Below are 24,659 nucleotides of genomic sequence, written 5' to 3'. Positions count from 1 at the left end.
CTCTCACATACATACACAGCCTGCTGTGACGGGTAAAAAAAAACTAAATCAACGAAGCAGAGTCGTCAAACAACTGTAGAGCAGCCAAGAAATAGAAAAAGAGGGGTCGTCTTATATTCAGACCAATACAGTACTTATGGCTAAAACATAACCTACAATTATGTACCTTCCTGTGGTCGATAAGTACTTTATTTACGTTTTCTGCCTCCTTTTACACTGGTTCAGATGGAAGTAGGGTTTCCTTCTGTTCTTTTTGTGCTTCTGTTCAGTTTGTTTTTCAACTCCTCCCATATGGAAACGAGCTATAGCTAAACCTGTAATATTTCCATATGAAAACGAGCTATAGCTAAACCTGTAATATTCCCATATGGAAACAAGCTATAGTAAAACCTATATTATGAAACTGGTATCTATCTTCTTGTCTCTCTCTGGAGAAGACGGCAAGCTAATTTCCCAAAATGTTGGCGTGTTCCTTTAAATATGATTTGTAAAATGTATTTGATTAGGAAGTTACTTATGTTGCAATAACTTCTCTGTATCTCGTTGAAATGTCTGGGCTGCAAGGTAAGCAATACAGTAATAGCAGTTCTCCCCCAACAATTCATACGGAATTAATTATTTCATAGTCATTTTCATTAATACTTTTTTTTGCCAGTATGGCCGTGAATTAAAATAGAATAAAAAAACAAAACTATTCAAATTAATTTAATTTAACTTGTAACCCTTAACCTGCAAGAACCCCGTTTGTTTTTCCATACACAGAGATTTAGCTACCATACACTAGAAATGTATGCTGAATTGCTATAGTATCCCTGCAGGTTTGTTGTACACACTGAAGAGACTTAGCATAGAAATACTAGCATATGGTTATTTCTAAAGAGATTCACGATAGTATTTCTATTGTAATTGGTTTATTTGAGGGGTGAACAAACCCCATGAAGGAATACTATAGTTTTACTATAGTTCATTTTGGTATTGGCTGCCTTACAATGAGTAAAGTTAGAAGTATTCTGTCAGTATATAGGCCCACATGAAGTGGGTGCTGCCATCACACTCAGGCAGGGCCATTGAAAAACATTAACAAAAACTACTGTAACCACGAGACCAAACGACTTAACACACAAACGAGAACTAAGCTACAATTAGTCAATGCCATTACAATACCAATCAAATGTTTTAATTAAATAAAAAGTAATGCAAATCAGGAAACCATAATAATCTCATGAGAGAGAGAGTGTCTGTTTTTTAGTGTTTGTGTGTGTGTTTGACTGGTCAACTATGTTTGGAACGACGATGCGTGCATGTGAATATGCATGCTCCTCTGCATATTTGAAAATACTGTAAATCACCTGACGCTGAAACCATTTTCCTTTTATTAAATAATATTTTCCACATCTAGGCAGTGGAAACGTTTTGCAAAACAGCTGCAGGGTTCCCACTGGGTCTTCCATTTAATAATCAGAATTTCTACACATTAAAAAGTCTTAAAGGTTTAGGAAGTTACTTCTGTGTTGTGCTAACTTCTCTGTATTTTGTTTAAATGTGTTTGGGAGAAATGTCTGGACTGCAAAGTAAGCAATAATAATTAAAAACACAATTTGTATGGAATTACGTAATTCTCCTTTTTTGCCAGTATGGCCATGAAATGGGTATTACATTATATTCAAAGTGGTCTTAGCTTCTGTGGTGTCATTTCTAATCCCAAGTGAACAGATGGGCCTTTCTCCTGTCAGCCTTTTGTGTCTAAGATAAAGTGGTACACTGATGAGAAGTCCCAATTTACGTAGCTATTGGGCCATGGCTCGTCTGTATGGCTTCTGCAGAACACATTTCTACTGCCCTTTGTCACCTGTCACTACAATGGGAGCCCAATCTCGCTTAAACTACGAAAAGTACTGTGTTGGACCGTTGCCGATATACAATACGTAAATATATTACTTATGGCTATAACATAACGTACATTATGTAACTTTTTTTCCCTGTGGTCGATTAGTAGGTTTTCTGATGGACCGTGTTGTCGATGGATAGAGCTGAAAATGAAACCTTTGACTCAAACTCTGTCGACCAAGAAGCACGAAACGTAGCTGGAGTGTTCCTGGGTATCTTGTTGGAGAAGAATTGTTTGCCGTTGAAACATTTCCACGCTAAAGAGACTAGTTGGCTGCGTGTGTTACTTGTACTGTCCATCTTGCCGTGGTTTACAACAGTTCTTGTTCAGGAGGTTTTTGGTTATTGTTTTTTTAGACGTTTGTTTTTGTGCATTTCATCTTAGATGTGCATCTGGTCAGTGTTTTTTAAGTGCTATTTTAAGTTACTGTCTTATGTGCTCTGATTTGAGATGGAATTCAAGTAGTGTATATTTCGGTTTTTGTGAATATTTTCTGAGCAATTGCATTACAAGGCAACAAGGCCACCTTTGTGGTACAGAGCTCTTCAGAGTTTCCAGTAGTATTGGCTGCTCTGGTCCCTGGGAGCCTGGCTAATTATGTACCTGTAGTGGCTGCTCTGGTGTCTGGGAGCCTGGCTAATTATGTACCTGTAGTGGCTGCTCTGGTGTCTGGGAGCCTGGCTAATTATGTACCTGTAGTGGCTGCTCTGGTGTCTGGGAGCCTGGCTAATTATGTACCTGTAGTGGCTGCTCTGGTGTCTGGTATCCTGGATCTACCTGTAGGGGCTGTTGTGGTCCCTGGGAGCCTGGCTATGTACCTGTAGGGGCTGCTCTGGTGTCTGGGAGCCTGGCTATGTACCTGTAGTGGCTGCTCTGGTGTCTGGGAGCCTGGCTATGTACCTGTAGTGGCTGCTCTGGTGTCTGGGAGCCTGGCTATGTACCTGTAGTGGCTGCTCTGGTGTCTGGGAGCCTGGCTATGTACCTGTAGTGGCTGCTCTGGTGTCTGGGAGCCTGGCTATGTACCTGTAGTGGCTGCTCTGGTGTCTGGGAGCCTGGCTATGTACCTGTAGGGGCTGCTCTGGTGTCTGGGAGCCTGGCTATGTACCTGTAGTGGCTGCTCTGGTGTCTGGGAGCCTGGCTATCTACCTGTAGTGGCTGCTCTGGTGTCTGGGAGCCTGGCTATGTACCTGTAGTGGCTGCTCTGGTGTCTGGGAGCCTGGCTATGTACCTGTAGTGGCTGCTCTGGTGTCTGGGAGCCTGGCTATCTACCTGTAGTGGCTGCTCTGGTGTCTGGGAGCCTGGCTATGTACCTGTAGGGGCTGCTCTGATGTCTGGGAGCCTGGCTATCTACCTGTAGTGGCTGCTCTGGTGTCTGGGAGCCTGGCTATGTACCTGTAGTGGCTGCTCTGGTGTCTGGGAGCCTGGCTACTTGCATTGTTGCTTATGTTCCTCTCCTTGCCTTCTCCTGCCCTGTGTCTTCAGTTTCTCGCCCACGGACAATAAATTTGCCACTTGCTCCGACGATGGAACCGTACGCATCTGGGACTTCATGCGCTGTCACGAGGAGAGGATTCTCAGAGGTATGTTTCTCGTAATGGTTCTTCTTACTGATGTACTCCAATCCTGATCACATTGTACTTCACACAAGGAAGGGGCACTACACTGGTTTCAGGAACCATGGCAAAAAGACATAGTTATAGCACCTCAAGAGATAAAGCGGACTATTTTCTTGGCAGACATTTCAACACAGAATTATAATGCAGGCCTTGGTTGAATAAAGCAAGTAATCATTAGTCCTCCACTTGACTTAGAAGTGCACTAAATGGTTTAATTCTATATATTGTCTCTGGCTTTGTTGCATTAATATGCCATGTAATGTAATACTATTTTGATATTATAATAATAAACTTTATTTGTATAGCACTTTTCATACAGAAATTGCAGTTCAAAGTGCTTCTCAGCAGTAAAAAAAAAAATGCATAAAAATACAGGCATAAGCGAGCATAAAAAAGATAAAAGGTAGCAAGGTAAGGTAAATCACAATTTTTCACATTAGGATCTAACATCCCAATAGGCCTCTGTCTACGGTTTCATTCACTTAAAAAATAGGCAGTAATAAAATAGAATAGACAGTAAAAATGTGATGAAATAGTTCAATACAATAACATTTATAACAGCAGTGCATTGCTCTTAACACTGAGTTTCTTTACAAAGTTCAGTTCTAAAATACAACAGCAGTGCATTGCTCTTAACACTGAGTTTCTTTACAAAGTTCAGTTCTAAAATACAACAGCAGTGCATCGCTCTTAACACTGAGTTTCTTTACAAAGTTCTGTTCTAAAATACAACAGAGCAGTGCATCGCTCTTAACACTTTGAGTTTCTTTACAAAGTTCTGTTATAAAATACAACAGCAGTGCATCGCTCTTAACTGAGTTTCTTTACAAAGTTCTGTTATAAAATACAACCGCAGTGCATCGCTCTTAACACTGAGTTTCTTTACAAAGTTCTGTTATAAAATACAACAGCAGTGCATCACTCTTAACACTGAGTTTCTTTACAAAGTTCTGTTATAAAATACAACAGCAGTGCATCACTCTTAACACTGAGTTTCTTTACAAAGTTCAGATTGATGTTGCAGTCTATCCATTGTCTTAGACTATGCAATGATAGGCCTTGTAACTAGGCCCATGCACATGCTGATTAATCAAACTATTGTCTTACTCGTCTCTACCAGTAACAGAAATGGATTAATAGATAAACAATATTTTTTAGACTATTATGTTAACTTGTGTAGTGTTTTGAACATTAAGCGTTGGCGTTTGTAAAAGGCTGTGACGCAAAGGTTGTCTAGTAGTTCCTGAATGTGAAACATGCTGCTTATTGGATGTCTGTCAGTGCCAGTATGTAAGAGATAAGAGCTTATTACGGTATATACTCACAATAAATATATAAATAAAATATTATAAAACGTTTTGCTATGCGTTTAGGCACATTCAACGTTTGTGTACCACCTGCAGATAGCACAGTTAAAGAAAGATGACAGTGGTGTGTGTTGGGTCAAGCGGAAGGTAGGGGTTGCTTTAGAGTAGACATCAAAGCATACTTTGCTTAAATTACACTTAGCTTTTTATATATATTTTTTTAATAAAGCCAATACATACAAAGCCATGCATTTACATAAAACTAACATAATACATTAAGTGGATTTGAGTATTAACTCGTTTTCTGTGCATTACACATCGAATAAGAATAAAAACAATGCAGCTTGATGCCAGTGATGCATTTTCTTTCTATTGGTGGAGAGGGGATGAAATCCTTGAATGTCTGGTTCAGAATAGTTTTTGAGGATATTACTCTGATCAAATGTTGCAGTGAATGTGGTTTTCTTAATTTTGTTTTCCTTTTCACCTTATCTCACTGAGAAAATAAACCAACGTTATTTTTCTTAAAGGTGCACTATGTCGTTTTTTGAGAATCAGAAGTGAATAATTTCACATTTCTAAGGTATATTTTCACAACTGAATAAACTGTCCTCAGAGAAAGATGTGATCCCTGGAAACACTGTTTGAAGCTAGAAAGCGTACTATTTTGTTAAAATATATTCAAGGCTTACGTTTGGTTCACAGTGCCTAGAATTGTTTTGTTCTCATTTATGATAACATAGAATCATTTTAAGAATTACAGTCAATTTATTTAGCAAGCTCTGCAAATAAATCCCCCTCTGATTTAATTTCAAGTTAATTTAATCTCAAATGAGTTGAGGTCCAGAGCTGCTGTTGATGAGAGGGTCTGAACCTAAAATGGCTCACAGATAATTACAATATTTAAATAGAATATTAAAGCCTAAAATACTGCACACTATTTTAACCTCTACATTTATGCATGATGTCTTTCTGCCGTCACATTTTGGCATCGAGTTAGTCTGTCATGCCTTCCTTTTCTAATGCAGTGATTAGATGATCACCCTGATTGTAGTGTGTTAGTAACATTAAAGTCTTTGTTGTAATGATTTACTTTATATGTAGATTATTTATATGCAATCGCCTGTGTTGGAATGTCCGCTTTAGTCTCTAAAACATTTCCCTTATTAACACACAGTTGTGCACATGCTCTCAAACATGACACTGGGTAGCAGGAGTGCACTCAAACATGCCCTCACATCCCACCTTAACCTAAAGAGTTGTTTATCAACCTACGCCCCTCAGTGGAGACCTCGCATCCCACCTTAACCTAAAGAGTTGTTTATGAACCTACGCCCCTCAGTGGAGACCTCGCATCCCACCTTAAATTAAAGAGTTGTTTATGAACCTACGCCCCTCAGTGGAAACCTCACATCCCACCTTAACCTAAAGAGTTGTTTATGAACCTACGCCCCTCAGTGGAGACCTCACATCCCACCTTAAAATGAAGAGTTGTTTATGAACCTACGCCCCTCAGTGGAGACCTCACATCCCACCTTAAAATGAAGAGTTGTTTATGTGTTCTTAAGGTTATTAACACACACACTGTTGCACACTGCTCTAAAAGTGTTCTTCCTCTACAGGGCACGGTGCTGACGTTAAGTGTGTAGACTGGCACCCCACCAAAGGCCTGGTGGTCTCTGGAAGCAAAGACAGCCAGCAGCCCATCAAATTCTGGGACCCAAAGACTGGCCAGAGTTTGGCTACACTGTGAGTTTCTCAGAATGCAGCATGTGGACGTACATACTGAGGGTGTAATGTAACAGAATGTCCATTTAGCCTCACTCCTAGCTAGGCTTATCCAGGGACAATGTTCATTTAGCCTCACTCTTAGCTAGGCTTATTCAGGGACAATGTTCATTTAGCCTCACTGTTAGCTAGGCTTATCCAGGGACAATGTTCATTTAGCCTCACTCTTAGCTAGGCTTATCCAGGGACAATGATCATTTAGCCTCACTCTTAGCTAGGCTTATTCAGGGACAATGATCATTTAGCCTCACTGTTAGCTAGGCTTATCCAGGGACAATGTTCATTTAGCCTCACTCTTAGCTAGGCTTATTCAGGGACAATGATCATTTAGCCTCACTCTTAGCTAGGCTTATTCAGGGACAATGTTCATTTAGCCTCACTCTTAGCTAGGGTTATCTAGGGACAATGATCATTTAGCCTCACTGTTAGCTAGGCTTATCCAGGGACAATGTTCATTTAGCCTCACTGTTAGCTAGGCTTATCCAGGGACAATGTTCATTTAGCCTCACTCTTAGCTAGGCTTATCCAGGGACAATGTTCATTTAGCCTCACTGTTAGCTAGGCTTATCCAGGGACAATGTTCATTTAGCCTCACTGTTAGCTAGGCTTATCCAGGGACAATGTTCATTTAGCCTCACTGTTAGCTAGGCTTATCCAGGGACAATGTTCATTTAGCCTCACTGTTAGCTAGGCTTATCCAGGGACAATGTTCATTTAGCCTCACTGTTAGCTAGGGTTATTCAGGGACAAAGTTCATTTAGCCTCACTCTTAGCTAGGGTTAGGGTTATCAATTGCAATTCACTATTTATGGTAGATCAATGGAAAATATCCCTTCTAAACTCATAACATCAGTTCAAGACACATAAAAAGCTTTAGACCTCTCCTCCAAATTGCTATGCAACATTACCTCAACCACTCACACAGACCACTCATTCTCTAATTTTTTCTCTCTCACACTCTCTCCCTCTCTCTCCCTCTCTCTCTCTCTCTCTCTCTCCCCTCAGCCACGCCCATAAAAACACAGTGATGGAAGTGAAGTGGAACCTGAACGGTAACTGGCTGCTCACGGCGTCGCGAGACCACCTGTGTAAACTCTTCGACATTCGCAACTTGAAGGAGGAGCTTCAGGTGTTCAGGGGACACAAAAAAGAGGCCACAGGTGATACATATATATATTTGTTTTTATTTAAAGGGGTACTTCACCAAAAGCCAATGCTGATTTACTTTGTACATAATATCACATACATCCAAAAACTCTAAACAGTTTTGCACACATTCATTTAGTTTGACAGTTATTGAGCGTAAACAAGTTTGAATATGACCACGAGTGATGTCATCATTGGACCTCATTCTCAAACGCTGTTATGAAAAAGTTATGAAGACATTTCTTCTTAACTCCACCTATGAAGTTCCCAGGACAATTCTGGCGTTCCTGAATGCTTTCTTATTTGGGATTTGTTCTTATCTAAGAACAGGATTTAAGAATGCGGAGAAGCAGTCGTAGATGGGCCACATTGGCGTGCGCTTTCTTAAGGGTTTAATTTGTACAATATAATTGGTGATTGCGTTGACATGGATGCTACAGACATCCTCAGATTTTAATAATTATAAATACAAGAATATTTGTATAATTTACTTTCGTTTCACATTTGTAGTCGTGATTCAACGAGGCATTGGGATGTCCTAAAATAAATAAAGCACTACAAATGGCAGTGAATAAATAAATGCAGCCAACTCTGCACCCTAGGCCTAGACACACAATATGGCATATCTACTGCTGCTGGAAAATATCGCTGATTGTGCGCTGAGGAGGTAGTAGCCATGTGGACCTATTCGAAGAGAGCGTTGAGCAATACCATGGAGCCGGACTAGACGCTCAAACCCTGTGCCACCACACGTCCAGATACTGTCCACCTTGGGTTTTTTAGCCACTGGGACATTTCAGAAGGAGCTAGGAGACAGGGTGGCTGCGGTGGAGTTGTGGATGGAATCATACAACTGGCCACACAATACATTCAATTCCCATATACTGAACAAAAAACACATCCCAGTCAACCTGTCCTGATGTCCTAATGGAGCTGTGCAATACCCTGGAGCCAGCACTGAGGAGCCGCACCAGACGCTCAAACCCTGTGCCACCACACGCCCAGGTACTGTTCACCTTGGGCATGTGCGCATCAAGGCACCCTCCCCAGATGCGTTTCCATATCTCAACAGAAGGCAATACCACTCATCACTCATCAACGTTCAAATCATCTGCGACGCCCAGAACCACCTGCTCAATGTGGTCTCCCGCTTCCCAGGAGGTGCACATGAATCCTACATCTTGCAGAACAGCTCTGTGGGTGTGCACCTCGAGCAAGGAGATGCTGGAGACTCATGACTAATTGGTAAGTATCTGCGTAATGAATCGTTCCAGCAACGGTAGGCTTCTATTCTTCTAATGACTTGTTTTATTAGGAGATTGCGGATATGCGCCGGCCCCCTGGCTGATGACCCCACTCACCAACCCTCAGGCGGAGCAGGAGGTGGCCTACCACTCGCTCCACCGTCGAGCACAGCGGCGCACTGCGGAAAGGATGCTGGCTGTGTTTGGATGCAGCAGCTGACGCAACTCAGACAACTCTTGTGCTGTATAATGACAATACATTTGTTGCAAATTGCTTTTGCGTTGCCTGTGGAATCTGTGCACATGTTTCTGTGGTTGCATGCTCTTATAAGGAGCTGGCGGGGTGTTTATGTATACAAATGCAGGTGTACGAGAATGCACGGTCAATTTAGTCTTTGGATGTGTGTGAGATTATGTGCAAAATGAATCTGCATAGTTCTTTGGAGAAATGCCCCTTTTAACCAGCAGGTCACAATTCTTACTTACAAGGATGGCCTGGCAAGAGGTACAGTTAGGTCCATAAATATTTGGATAAATGAATGTGTGCAAACCTGTTTAGTCTTTGGATGTGTGGGCGATTATGTGCAAAATAAATCAGCATTCTTTTGTGAAATACCACTTTTTAAAATATGGTATTGGTGGATTTCCTATGCCTTTCCCTTTTCGATTCGGGAAGTTGTAAGTTGACTGCTGATTGATTTCTTGTTGGGTTGATGTTTATTCTCATATCAATAAATAAGATGTATTTGTATACTTGTGCCCTTTGTCCTGTCTCTAGCTGTAGCGTGGCACCCTGTCCACGAAGGCCTGTTCGCTAGCGGAGGCTCTGATGGATCCCTCCTCTTCTGGAATGTAGGGTAATGATGATAGTCTTGTTACTTGGAGATGACACTGGGAGATGCTACACCAGCACTACAGAACACATTGTAAACCCATAGAGGTGTTTCTTGTTTATAAACATATCGTGTTCGAGCCAATCAGCAATACCAACTGAGTCACGTGACTAAGTTGTCCCCTTACCTGCGCGAGTTGCTGTGCTAAAACAAGTATGCCACGGCTCTGGAGAAACCATGACATCGCTAGCATGGCTAACAAATGCTAATTTATGTAGTCTGCCCCATTGTTCTGACCAGGATTATGTTCCTTTCTGCCCCCCCCCTTGATGGGCGTGCACTCTGAAACGTTAGTTAGTAGATAGAAAATAAAAAGTAGACTGAAGAGACTCATTATAACGTGTTGTTTGTGTAGAACCTGCATTGCCCTCAATTACTTGCCCCAGTTGTAATTCTTGGTCCCTAGTACTATATACACCAATGGCTAAAATGGACCCCGATTTGTCAGTCTTTGATCTGGATCATTTAGCATTCATTAATTATCACCGGACAGAGACGCAATTGATTAGTTTGTCCAGAATGTATCACTACCTACATTTGAAACTTGATTCTTGCTTTTAGTAGTTCATCATGACCTATGAACCTACTTCACATCATATCCTATTAGGTTTTGGCGATATGACGATATTATCGTTTACCTATGATGCATGTGGCCACAATAATGGCCCTCACATGTCCCCAATTACAGGACAATATTTAATTATGCAACACCTGTTGTGAATCTTGCAATATAGTCAGTCTCTTTTTTCCCCTTTATCTCTTGCTTCACTGCATTATTGTAGCCTATCAACATTTTCGGTTTCCACATCGATGTAAATATTTGTATCTTGCAGTGTGGAGAAGGAGGTGGGTGGAATGGAGATGGCCCACGAGGGCATGATCTGGAGTCTGGCCTGGCATCCTCTGGGACACATCTTATGCTCTGGCTCCAACGATCACACCAGGTAGAGCACCGCGAACACCCACAGTTGTGATGGGAGTTGGCAATGGCTTGCTGATTTATTTAGCAAATAATCTCCCACACATATAAAAAAAAAATACATTTATTTTGACCGTTATTGAGAGTACATTAGTTTGAATATGGCCACCGGTGATGTCATTGGGAACATTGAATACTTTGTATTGTTAATTACAGCACCATGAAATGATGTAGATGAAATAATAGCAATACCTTGTAGGGGTGGGAATCATCAGTTTCATCACGATACGATACGATATCGATTCTTTGGACAACGATACGATATTTGCCGATATCACAAAGTCTGCCACGATACGATACGATACGATTCAATTCAGGTGTCTGCGATCGATATGAGGCGATATTATGTGCCCATTTAACACAATCAGTCACATTTAGATCAACTAAAAAAAGGCTACGGAAATATCAATTGATGTATTTATTTTTGAGCTCTTCCAGACATTTAAATGAAAAACAATCTATTGTTTTTAATACAAATAGACCTCCTGTTCACTTTTGTTTTTATATATTGAGCTTTAACACACACACAGACACACACACACACACACAGTCCCCCACAGCCCCCACCCCTCCTCCTTCCAAGTCCCCTTTCCACTCTCCTGTTCTCTCACGGTTAGCTGCTTAGCTTTTAGCAGCCAACGCGACGTTCATTTAGATATTTAACGCGACGTTGGCATAAAGGAATGGCGACGATGCAACGCCTGTTATATGCATTTGACCCGTTGCGGGGAAAAAACTGCACAGACTTATATCGGCTCGCAAAATAGACGCTCTGTAGTGCTTTACAGCAGACGCAAACACTGCTGTAATTTCTACACGGAGTTTCACAATACTGGGCGCCGGCGGATATGACTCGCGGGGATTTTCAAAATAAGAGTATCGCAATATGAATCGATCTTTTTACGTTGCGTCGATCCTATTTGATTATTGATAATAGATCGATATATCGATCTGGATCGATGTATTGTCCCACCCCTAATACCTTGTCTTATAGGGACTGCTGCCTCACCATATCATTGAGCTGTAAGGACTCAAATCACTGGTGGTCATATTCAAACCTGTGTACTCAAAATTAATGTCAAACTGTGTTTATAGAGTTAGTGTGAGAATTATGGAAAAATAAATCAGCATTGTATTTAGGTGAATTGCCCCTTTAAGACACAATGCTAATGTGGGTCCATTACTCTAATAGCACCATGTTTTGTTTGTTTTTGCAGTAAATTCTGGACAAGGAATCGACCAGGAGACAAGATGAGGGATAGATACAACCTGAACTTATTGCCTGGAATGTCAGAGGATGGAGTGGAATATGGTGAGTTATTTTCATTTGTGTTAAATATAGCTAGACGGATTATGCATTTGGTTGTGTGTGTGTTTTTATCCAGGAGCTAACTACAAGGCCTTCTTGGTGGATGAAAATCCTGGAATACTTTTCAAATGAACTTCCATTGAAATAGATATTCAGTAAAAAGTGACACCTTTTGAACACACAAGGATGCTACTACACGAACAATGAAATGTTATTTTTGCAAATCTGATCCAAACCACATTTGGAGGTGCTTTAAAATGTGATTTTCAATTGGATTTCTACAGCTGCATCTCAGTCCGTACACCGTTGCCGCTCAAATAGGATTTCAAAGTGTCTTTTAACGTCACTCACAACATGACAACGACAACAGCGTGAAGTCCATTTAGTAACGGAAACCCGAGCCCCGTGCCCTGCCTGTGCGCTCTCTCTACTCTGAACTGCCCCTAGTTCAGGAGACCCTGCCTGTGCTCTCTCTACTCTGAACTGCCCCTAGTTCAGGAGACCCTGCCTGTGCGCTCTCTCTACTCTGAACTGCCCCTAGTTCAGGAGACCCTGCCTGTGCTCTCTCTCTACTCTGAACTGCCCCTAGTTCAGGAGACCCTGCCTGTGCTCTCTCTCTACTCTGAACTGCCCCTAGTTCAGGAGACCCTGCCTGTGCTCTCTCTCTCTACTCTGAACTGTCCCTAGTTCAGGAGACCCTGCCTGTGCTCTCTCTACTCTGAACTGCCCCTAGTTCAGGAGACCCTGCCTGTGCTCTCTCTCTACTCTGAAGTTCAGGAGACCCTGCCTGTGCTCTCTCTCTACTCTGAACTGCCCCTAGTTCAGGAGACCCTGCCTGTGCTCTCTCTCTACTCTGAACTGCCCCTAGTTCAGATGACCCTGCCTGTGCTCTCTCTCTACTCTGAACTGCCCCTAGTTCAGGAGACCCTGCCTGTGCTCTCTCTCTACTCTGAACTGTCCCTAGTTCAGGAGACCCTGCCTGTGCTCTCTCTCTACTCTGAACTGCCCCTAGTTCAGGAGACCCTGCCTGTGCTCTCTCTCTACTCTGAACTGCCCCTAGTTCAGGAGACCCTGCCTGTGCTCTCTCTCTACTCTGAACTGCCCCTAGTTCAGGAGACCCTGCATGTGCTCTCTCTACTCTGAACTGCCCCTAGTTCAGGAGACCCTGCCTGTGCTCTCTCTCTACTCTGAACTGCCCCTAGTTCAGGAGACCCTGCCTGTGCGCTCTCTCTACTCTGAACTGCCCCTAGTTCAGGAGACCCTGCCTGTGCTCTCTCTCTACTCTGAACTGCCCCTAGTTCAGGAGACCCTGCCTGTGCTCTCTCTCTACTCTGAACTGCCCCTAGTTCAGGAGACCCTGCCTGTGCTCTCTCTACTCTGAACTGTCCCTAGTTCAGGAGACCCTGCCTGTGCTCTCTCTACTCTGAACTGCCCCTAGTTCAGGAGACCCTGCCTGTGCTCTCTCTCTACTCTGAACTGCCCCTAGTTCAGGAGACCCTGCCTGTGCTCTCTCTCTACTCTGAACTGCCCCTAGTTCAGGAAACCGGCAACTGACTTTATACCAATGAAGATGAATACCGGCAGGTATTCATGTCAGTGACTGTGTTCCGTCACCTTTTACAGGGTTCGCACAAGGTCCTTGAAGTGCTTAATACTTTTTTTTATAAAAAAATATAATTCCTTGAAAACAGCCCATTTCTTTTTACAAGGTGCTTAAAAAGTAATTGAAATTCAAATCAACCATTCGCATTGAATGTTTTGTTCATCCATGATCAAATTGTTCTGAATCAAGAAATAATTTTTTTTTCTGTTTTAATCAAATCTGACGAGTCGCTGTCTCGCAAGCTCCAACTGCGCTCCAAAAGTGAATTGTATCCTTCGAGTGACATCCTTGAAAATGAAAAATAGTGCTTGGAAAAGTACTTAACCCTTTCACTACCTTAACCGTCTGTAGTGTGGTAGTGAAAGGGTTAACCTTCTGTATTGTCGCAGTGAAAGGGTTAACCCGTTGGTGGTGTGGCAGTGAAAGGGTTAACCCTTTGGTGGTGTGGCAGTGAAAGGGTTAACTGATGTCTGTGTGTGTGTTTCAGATGACATGGAGCCCAACAGCATGGCCTGCATCCCTGGTATGGGCATCCCAGAGCAGCTCAAAGTGGCCATGGAGCAGGAGCAGATCGGTGCGTCTTACTTCACCTGATTGATTGATTGATTGATTGATTGATTGATTGATTGATGGAAAACTTTATTAACAGATTGCAGAATGGGTACAATACAGCACGGCTCAATACAAACAATTGTTAAGGGAATGCAGACCAGAGAAAGTTTACATCAGGGTCCCCCATTTTCAATTCATCATGACATTTATGACATACATGACATACAGATATACAGTACTGTTACATCCAGACATCCATGACATACAAGATATACTAATATACAGTACTGTTTAAGAGAAAGATCATAAACAAATATATATACATTCGAGGGGAAAGAAACTGTACATTGGAGGGGGTTGGACATTTACCGGGGCCAGTTTCGAATTGCAGCCTCCCGTAGTTGCAAAAAAACCCTGAGATTCACTTTGTTTGAACTGTAGAGGAATTTACCACGAGTAAGGATGTACTCAATCAAACGTATAGTCAAGTTAGACCGCGCTCACAAGTTCTCACACTGGGTGCTGTAATCCCATAAAGTTCAGTATATCAAAGCAGGGTAGCCGGACCAGCACTCACAGGTTCAATGTTTTTTATTGGCAGCCTGAATCAAAAGCAGACATGTTTCGGACAATGTCCTTCATCAGTGGTATGGCTAGCCAGCTTTTGATTCAGGCTGCCAATAAAAAACATTGAACCTGTGAGTGCTGGTCCGGCTACCCTGCTTTGATATACTCAATCAAACGTAGACATAGTTAACACAGGTTTATTTTGCTCAAACAGAGTATCAAGTACAAATAGGTCGAGAGTTATTGCTGGATGACTCCATGAGGAGACGGGCCTAGTATCCCTCCAAAGAGCTCCAGAATCCAGTAAAACCTAGGTCTTTATAGTAGAGAGAAGTGAATTGTGGAGCAGGTATTTGGTTGGAGGGGGGAGTTACAAGGAACATGGTTACATGAGATGTTTGAGGGGGGAGGGGATCATTATTCCACAGAACCCCAGAATCGGCTTAAAATCAAACAACAGAGTTAAATATGTAGTAAACTACAATGAAGAAATGTTTGCTTGTATTTGTATGAATGACTGATTACCTGTGTTGGGGAATGAAGAGGTCGCCCCCGAAGTGGAGATGTCCATCCCAGGCCTGGACTGGGGAGTGGAGGAGGTCATGTCCAAAGACATGAAGAAGGTTCCCCAGAAGAAAGTACCCTACGCCAAACCCATCCCCGCTCAGTTCCAACAGGTAATCGGCCGCCACATGGTGTAATAATTAGGGATTGGTACCGAATCCGGTACTTTTAAGGGTATCGATTCACGTGAGGTCCGCCGGTGTGTTTAAGTCCGATGACGTCAACGTTTAGTTTACCGCAAAACAAAACCTATGAAGTGTGCCGCACGTTCACGCGCACAATACACACTTACCTAGGATTTGACTTGATTCAACAACAAAGCAGTCCGGGCAATGGCAAGCCGAAAAGCGAAAAACGGTTGCAAGTGTTGTTACACTTTACAAATCTAGATGCAGACAACGCTTGCTGCAATATTATATATTATATTATATATATTATTAATAGGGATGCACCGAATGGGAAATTCTTGGCCGAAACCGATACCGAAAATAGGAAACAGTTGGCCGAAAACCGAATGCCGAAAGGCCGAAAATGATTCATAGAATAGAATTTTTTTTTACCAATGTTGTTCAGCTACCTGATTATGGAAAATTATATGATTATGGCTAAACTTAACTTAAATAATCACTATTATGGGTCTTTTTGTATCACAAACAGTACTGTATTTGCAAATCTGGTATGTCATAAATTTATAGATGTAGCAGTACTGTCTATCTGTATGTCATATATGTCCTGATAATTGAAAATGGGGGACCCTGATGTAAACAAGACGAAAGTCTTTCTCTGGTCTGCATTCCCTTAACAATTGTGTGTATTGAGCTGTACTGTATTGTACCCATTCTGCAATCTGTTAATAAAGTTTTCAATCAATCAGAGAGAGAGAGAGAGGGATCGAGATCTATGCTCTACTGAGCGCACCTTTCTAGTCACCAGATGAATGCGCTCTCTTGACTTTGGCACAGTAGACGCGCGACAGCGTCAATGTGAGAAACACAATCCCTCTCGCTCTGAATAATATGCATATTAGATCACTCTGTGATTAACCGCGACGGGCATAGTAAATAAGGATATAAGCTATAAAGCATGTTAAAGACGCATTTATTGGACTCGTTGCGCGCAGAGTTTACAGTGCGCCTCCCGAGTCCCAAGAGGAGTTATCACACAGGCTGCAGAACGCAGGACTGAAGAGCTCACGTTTGCGCATGTAATGACTGAATCCGCGTTTTGATGACATCATCACAACAACACGCGTTAGGTTACAGCTGGTGGTTTCTGTTTCAGTGATATATTTTCGGTGAAAAAACTCTTTCGGCCAAAAGCCGAAAGGCCATTTTTGGCAATTTTTGGCCATTTTCGGCCGAAAGCTTTCGGTGGCCGAAATGTCGGTGCATCCCTAATTATTAACAAATTATTTTACAACTGAAGTAGGTAGATACAACATTTTTAGACTAAAGTACAGAATAAAGGTACCGTTGGGTACCGGTATCGGTTCAAATGTGAACAGTACCCAACCCTAGTAATAATGTAGAATGTGACAATTTTTCTAAAAACTCATTCATTGGTTTATTCCTTATTTTTAATTTTTTTTTTTTTTCTTTTTTTAATCATCTACCTGTATGTCTTTCTCCCATAAATCAGGCATGGGCGGACAATAAGGTTCCTGTGGTTCCCCCTGGTGGAGAGATTCCAAAAGAGAGGAAGGTGGAGCAGAAAGCGGATGGGAAGAAAAAGACTCAAGCCGAGATGGAGCAGGAAATGGCTCTGTACTCCAACCCCATGCTGCTGGAGGTGAGGAGACTTCACGTTTACACCGTCCCAGCCAGGGTTCCTGTCGCTCCTTCACTGTTGTGACCAAAGGCCAGAGTTAGCTGTGTGAACACAACTCTGTGTGATATATTGGGATGGCATTCAGGGTTGTGGACATTCAGTCTTTTGGCTCTCTTCCAATTCGTTATGCCAATTATCACCTGGTCATTGCACTACCCTACTGTCAGTCTGGGGAGGGTGTAGACTACCACATGTCTCCTCCGTTGGTCTGGGAAGGGTGTAGACTACCACATGTCTCCTCTGTTGGTCTGGGAAGGGTGTAGACTACCACATGTCTTCTCTGTTGGTGGTCAGGGGGGGGGTGTAGTGTTGTGGCTGATGGTTGTTTAACACAGCAGGAGACGATATTTCCAATTTTAACAAGTAGGTAATTTATTTAGGAAAAGAAGTTTTAACAGCAAAAGCTATGGCTCAGTAGACGGTCACCACAGTTGAAGAAAAACACTCTGACCCCCCAACCCCCCGTTCCCCCAGATAATACCTTCCCAGCCCTGCCCCGACATGACAGATATGATGACGTAACATATTATCAGATATGACATGACGTACATTAAGATGACACATAGATTTAACATAGAAGAGAGAATAAAAACAGAAGATAAGTCTAAAGGTTTATCGTCCTGAGACAAAGCTGGAGTCAAGATTAAAAAAGAAAAGAACAAGATGTGATTTACTTGAAATGTCTATCTGTCCTATACTTGAGGTTGTTTTAAGAACATCAGCCAGACTGTCGCCCTAGTGTCTTTGAGCCCTGCTAGTTGACCTATATTAAACTAGTCAAGACTAACCCCTTTCCTACCTCCACCCCCGTATACACATTTTCCACAACATTCCCCCATTTGGGGCTATCCCTAGTCCCACCCAAATCATATAACCAAGAAAATGTGAACGTCTAACTAAACGAGAAACCACAATTATATAATAAAAGTTTAAATGCCTAATCTAAACCAGAAACCTAGCCATATAATAAATTTTATAAATGTCTAACTAAACAAGAAACCTTACTTCATTCACTGGACCCCTAACGGACCAACAAAGGCTGACTACCGTTCTTACCAAAACACAAAACCGTTCCAAACAAGAGTAATAATAAAACATCAACAAAATACCCCAATTTATAATCCTAACCTGACAGACAAATCCCCCCAACCTCCACCGCTTACCAAATGAGCCACAGTTCCGGCCGGAAACCGCGACTCTCATCAGGGAAAGGAGAAGTTGACCGTCAGAACTAAACATAGAACATCCCTCCCAAAAAAAAATGACATTGTCTCTTCCATAACATTGAGTCCTAGTCTCCATCGCTCAGCCCCCCTTCCATGCCCACGCCATAGTCTCCTCACCGTATTGCCAAAAGTCACATTTTGCCAATACAGCAACCACCACGCCACACCTCCAGTCCCCGTAGAAGCATGTCCCCATGCCTGGACGGGAGGCGCTGGTCCCGACCTCACCACGTGTCCCCCCATCTTCGACGGGAGGTGCCCATCTTGCCCACTGCGTTAGCCCCCCCCTTTGTCCCTCCAGTCCCCAGAACCGATCCCCAGAACACTTCTTCTCAATGCTTCCTCAGGCTCAGAACCGACACTCCGTACCATTCCATACCGATGCCCCTTCCCATTCCGGTTTGACCAGGACCATGAGTAAAATAAACAAAAATAATAAAAAATAAACCATCACTCAGACCATCCCCCGTCACTCTTAACTCTTTAAATGCCATGCCTGGTTTTCCATTTTACCGCTTGAATGCCACCATCCGCGCCAATGTTAACGTTAATATCGCCTAATCTATGTTTTAAATTATGGCTATGTGTCTAATCTGCCCATCGCATTATCAAAGACTATGTTCCAGACAGTGCTGTGAAGGCAGATTGTTTTTTTATCGCGTCGTTGCCGTTTCAGAGCAGTTAGAAAAGCCCCCGTTTTGATATAAAAAACAACTCATTCTGGAGCATTCTATGAAAATCGTCTTTTAGTGGAATATTCCACAACGTTGATATTCGTCGGCCTTTTTATGAATCGTTTTCAAATAAACGCTAGATGATCAATATTATACGTGCACGCACGCACATTACGGCCGCGCGCGGACAATCGCCTTGTTGATTTCCTCTCGGACTTTTACAGTGAAAACGAAAGAAGAGATTTCACAAAACAGCTTATAACTTCATCAAAATTACTCTGATTATCCTACCACTGATAACATAGAGTCCTTACCTGACATCAGATGGTATCCAACTGGTATATTCCAATTCCTGATCACCATTCGAAAAAATCGATACGTGTATGGATCCAACGCGACACAGTGGTTCTACATGATCCGCGGAGATCTGAGGCTCCAGAATGAACTCTAGTAACCCCGGCTGGATCAGTGAACTGGAAAATGTGGAGTACCGGATTTTTTTCCCCATTCATTTTCATTGAGTCCATTCCAAAATCACTTATGTCATCTGGGAGACGACAGGGGGCGCTTTTTTCCACAGTGATCACCGGCGCAGCTCGGCAATACTCGGGTAGGCTCGGGTGATGCAAAAATTTTTCAGATCGCAAAAAAAAAAAAATAATAATAATTCCGAGAAATCTCGTGAGTGGCTAGCAACCACCTATAAAAAAACACGAGAAATCTCGTGAGTGGCACTGAAAGAGTTAAAGGAAAGAACCAATACAAAATGTCTTCAAAAAACCTTTACATGTTTTTTTTTTCTTTTTTTTTTGAAGTAAAAGGGATAAAACAAACAAAACTGAACCAAACAGAAAGAAAATGTCCTTTCCTCACCATACGCCTAGTTAAAGGAATAAAACAAACAAACTGAACCAACAAAAAGAAAATGTCCCTTCCTCACCATACGCCTAGTTAAAGGAATAAAACAAACAAAACTGAACCAACAAAAAGAAAATGTCCCTACCTCACCATACCCCTAATCCTCTATCCCAGGGGTGGGCAATTATTTTTCCCGGGGGGCCGAATGAGCAACTGAAAATATGTTGGGGGGCCGGGCCAAAATTCCAAACTCAATTATGCATAATATACATTTTATTTCTATATAAAAAGCAGTAAATGGCATTGTTTTGACCCCTGGTAAGAGTGTATGTTATTATTTGGCAATTAAAAGGTGAGGTTAGCTTTCAAAAATATAATTTATTCAAATAGAATTTATTTCCAAAATGATAAACAAAATGTGAAACATTAATAACAAAGGGCATTTTGAGTTTCATATACTATTGAAACAAGGATTTTCTTAGCTTTCTAAAGACATCACATCATCTTATAGCAAAAATAAACAAGACATGTCACTGAACTGTGTAAAGAAAAGTGTCCCAGTTTTGTAGCCTTTTTTTTACTTTACATGCCTATATTAAACATTTAATGTTTTCAGAACTGCAAAAAAAAGAAAAAAAAATATCAAGTGTCCCATTTCACTTGTTATATTTCCACATTTTAGTGTTCTTCAGTTCTTTTTTTTTCATTCAGTGTGAGAAATCCAGTCTCTGTTGAGCTTTAACAAGTCCATCAAAGTCAGGTTGCATGTCTGAGGTGGAGATGCGAAGCACAGCTGCCAGATGTTCATCAGTGAGAGAGGATCTGTACCTGGACTTGGTAAACGTCATGACTGAGAATGTCTGTTCACATATGTAGGTGGATCCAAAGAGAACCAACATCTTCTGAGCATGTCTCCTAAGCGTATACTGTGCGTGTGAACGTTGACATAAAAAAAAAAAAAAAAAAAAAATATATATATATTAAAGATTTTTTTTTTTATATTTTTTTTTTATTTTTTTTTATTATCATGTAATCTTTCGCGGGCCGGTCAGAATCTCCGGCCCGCGGGCCGTACAATGCCCAGGTCTGCTCTATCCCCTCGTCTCCCTCTAAGGCAGCATAAAGCTGAGGGCATGGCCCGATTTGTGGCTCAATCTCTTCCTGTCCCACCAACAGCATTCGGCTCGTTACGTGTGAAGTTACCAGCCTACCCAAGAGAGGCATACCACAACAGAAAAGGAGAACCAATATCAACCCTGCCACCCCAATGGATATCCCCGTCTGCATCACTATGCTTCCCCACTGTCCCAATCTTTCCAACACCCCACTCCCCCACCATTCTTCATTCCGGCCAGAATTCCCCCTCAACTCCTCCCTCAAATCCTTCAGCTTAGCCATGGCCTCGGAGAACTTTCCCCCTGGCCCCACATTCGTCGGAATGAATGTGCAGCAGTACTGTCCAAACATGGAACAGACTCCACCCTTCTCCGCCATTAACCAGTTCAGAGCCTGTCTATTCTGCCACGCCACCGTACTGGTCGCGTGCATCTGGTCCCCCATTGCATCCAACGCCTCCTCGGTGTAGTTGAGATACCGCTGCTGATTGTAAAACAAATAGTTGATCCACCCGGTGTTCTTATTGACCGATATCCATGGCAGAATAGACTCAAACCCTGCCGCAATCTCATTCTTAGCCATGAACTCGGCTGGAATGCCCCTTGGCTGTCCTATGCTGTCCAGATACACCCTTGGGTCTGCCTTGTAGCTACGCTTCGTTCGAGAGATAGGAGACTCAGAAGGTCCTTCCGTCACTGATAATGGTAGGACCACCATTGGCATGATCGCCTGAACCCGGGCACATCTACCTGACCAATCTAAAGGAAGTGTATTCCTCAACCTCCTACCGCCGCAGAGCCAGTATTGGTCCGCCAGTGCCATATCCTGGACATGAAAAGGGCAAGCTACAGGCCGTGGGTTGGTATCCACTCCCTTTAACACGACCCCGTGTCCACACTTTCCTTCTTTCGTGCAGTTAGTCGTGATGCTCCAAATAGTAGTGCACCGCCCCTCTGCCACCTCCCCTACGTCCCGGGTCCCCTCCTTTTGCAAGCACTCGAAATCCTTGGTCAGCCATAGTTTGACACCTCTGGGTATTGGCAACCCCGTCGCTACCCCCTGCACACGTACATCCAATTTCCTACAACGTTCCCGCATAGTGACATCCTTGAAATCCGTGACGTTTCCTGCCGCCTTAAAACGACTAGAGCCGAGAAACCCCAAACACTCTGCCTCGCACCAAGGGCGACTATTATGGGGCCCCTCCCATGCCTCTGCGTCCCTGTCACACTGAGCCCAACTGAACTTCGTGCCCTTCACCAGCAGCCTATCCGGACGTGCCTTGGAGCAGACATAACAATCCTCTATCTGATTCTGCGCGCTCGTGTACTGGACCCACTTAAACCACTCATTCCCTAAAGCCGCCCTATACATCGGGTCAGCCTCCGGGTCTTCCTCGTCATAGTCATAGTCGCCCCCATTTTGTTCCCCGGAAGGAAGCAAACCCCTCAACCTGGCCCAGAGTGAGCCCACTGAGTCCCTCAACGTTCCGGCTGTCCTCTGGAACATATCCTGTCCCCCCACCTCTTCCGACTCAGCGTCCTTGACCTCCCTTTTTCCCCTCACCCCTGTCCCCTGTGCCTGGTTCGGGACAGGCTCAACCCTCCTATCTACCCCCACAACCCGATCCTCGTTAGTATAATGGTAAGTATCCCCGCCTGTAACGGGGGAATGGTCAAAATCAAAAACATGCCCTTGCGGTCCTCCGGGAAACACCCCTTTTGGTTGTAGTCTTATCTTCTCCCCCCCTTCCTCGATGGGGGGCAGAGGGGGCGCCTGATTCTGAGCCTGGTCATGAAAGCCTGCCGGTACTTGAGCCTGAGCGGGACCCCGTGGGACTCCTACCCACTCAAACCCGTCATCCTCAAGGACGGGTCGACCGTGACGGTTCTCAATGACGTCGTTGCGCCCGGCCGACCGTCCGCACACTGCTGCCAACATCTGCGGGAGGCAGCAGGCACTGCACCTTCCAGTTGCCGTCTCGGGCCCTCCATGTCGGGTTCTGCATAACTGCGATCGATTGTATCCCCCAAGAGATCGCCGCTGGCCTTTATGCAGTGATTGAAGTGGAACCAGGTCGTTGATCCTTTGACTTGGACTGCCGTTCCAGTCGATCGGATCACCTCGTACGGGCCCTCTCTCCGGGGTGATGACCACTTTCTCTTGTGGACCTTTACGAAGACCAGATCCCCAGGGATCAGCCTCGGTTTGGTGGCTTCCTTCTCCGCCTCCTTCACCCCCTTTTTCTCCTTTCTCTGCTCCTGTCGAAACACAGCTTCATGTATTTTAGTCACTTGCTGAAGATATTTTTTCAGATCTTGCTCAAAAATATCTAATGCCGGGCCCCTAGCCAGGTGTCTAAATGGCGGTGCTGGCATGCTGCGGCCTGTAAGCATTTCATGCGGTGTTAGCTGTGTTTGGCGGTTTACGCTGCTTCTAATAGCCATCAGAGCAAGTGGCAAAGCATCAATCCAGTTAAGCTTAGTTTGCATACAGATTTTCAACAGTTTGTTTTTAATGACCAGATTGGCCCTTTCCACCTTTCCCTGCGACCCGGGACTATAGACACAGGAAAGGCGCTGTTTTATACTTAATTTCTGCATCAGCCCTTTAACCACCTTGTCGATGAACTCGCTGCCATTATCGCTTTGTAATATCGTGGGAATTCCAAATCTCGGAATGACCTCGCGACACAGGAACTTGATCACTGTGTCCGCGTTCTTGTGTTTAGATGGAATGGCCTCAATCCAGCGACTAAAGCAGTCCTCTACTACCAGGAGGTATCGTTTGCCCTGCACTAGCGTTATCATCGCTTTGACCCTTTTAACCTCCTTCCAGTTAAGAGTACCCTCCTCCCGTTCGGATGCACTCCTTCCCCTACTTAGATGCACCTCTCCCCGTAAGGTTTAGGCAGTCCGCTACGACGCAACAACCAGCTCCTTTCTCAGGACTGCCTTGTCCGACGTCGGCCCCTCTCCCCCAACAGAGATGCAGGTCTCCACTTCCGGCGGTAAGGTCTCCTCTCATGAACGGAAGCAGTCCCCTTATTTTACCTTCAGGTGCAGTTTAAGGCTGGGTCCCTTTCCAACCTTAGGAGAGACAATCCAGATTCCTCTGAATTGACACCCCTCATCCCTCTGCTTCCCAGCATTTTCTTTTCAAAAACACTGATCACAGAAGCACAGCTCGCCTACTAACCCTGTATCGGCTAGTAAGGTTACTGTGGCCTGACTGTACATTAAGCCAAGTGCATTTATGCCCATACTGTCCAGTCACTCACAGTCCCACTTCCTGCGTTTCTGTGACTATAAGCAGGGGTCATAACGCTCTCCTGACCGGCTGGCGACCCAGTCGATAGCGACCTCATAGTCCGTCATCAAATCAGGACCCCAAGCGGCTGACTGTCCGTAGTACCTATCAGCCACTCAGTTTAGAAACCGACGGTCTTGTCCCCACCCCACTTGCTCTGGGCATGGAAATATTGACCGTTTTCGCCAGCCTT

At 43.6% G+C, this 24,659-nt stretch overlaps 1 protein-coding gene across 1 annotated transcript in view; it reads left to right on the top strand.

Moving 5' to 3' along the window:
* The window catches only part of wdr33 (WD repeat domain 33), a 68,678-nt gene that overhangs the window by 15,956 nt on the left and 28,063 nt on the right, over positions 1-24,659 (top strand). Inside the window, exons 7-15 of the mRNA XM_084327772.1 lie at positions 3,371-3,468; positions 6,434-6,560; positions 7,605-7,759; positions 9,768-9,846; positions 10,716-10,826; positions 12,079-12,173; positions 14,261-14,347; positions 15,436-15,569; positions 17,095-17,244. Coding sequence (XP_084183898.1) covers positions 3,371-3,468; positions 6,434-6,560; positions 7,605-7,759; positions 9,768-9,846; positions 10,716-10,826; positions 12,079-12,173; positions 14,261-14,347; positions 15,436-15,569; positions 17,095-17,244 — 1,036 coding nt within the window. The remainder of the gene's footprint in view (positions 1-3,370; positions 3,469-6,433; positions 6,561-7,604; positions 7,760-9,767; positions 9,847-10,715; positions 10,827-12,078; positions 12,174-14,260; positions 14,348-15,435; positions 15,570-17,094; positions 17,245-24,659) is intronic.

Source organism: Notolepis coatsorum (assembly GCF_963971535.1).
Source record: "Notolepis coatsorum genome assembly, chromosome: 13".
Lineage (NCBI taxonomy): Eukaryota > Metazoa > Chordata > Actinopteri > Aulopiformes > Paralepididae > Notolepis > Notolepis coatsorum.
Note: the sequence above shows the minus strand (reverse complement) of the source record. Positions and strands in the feature narration are given on the sequence as shown.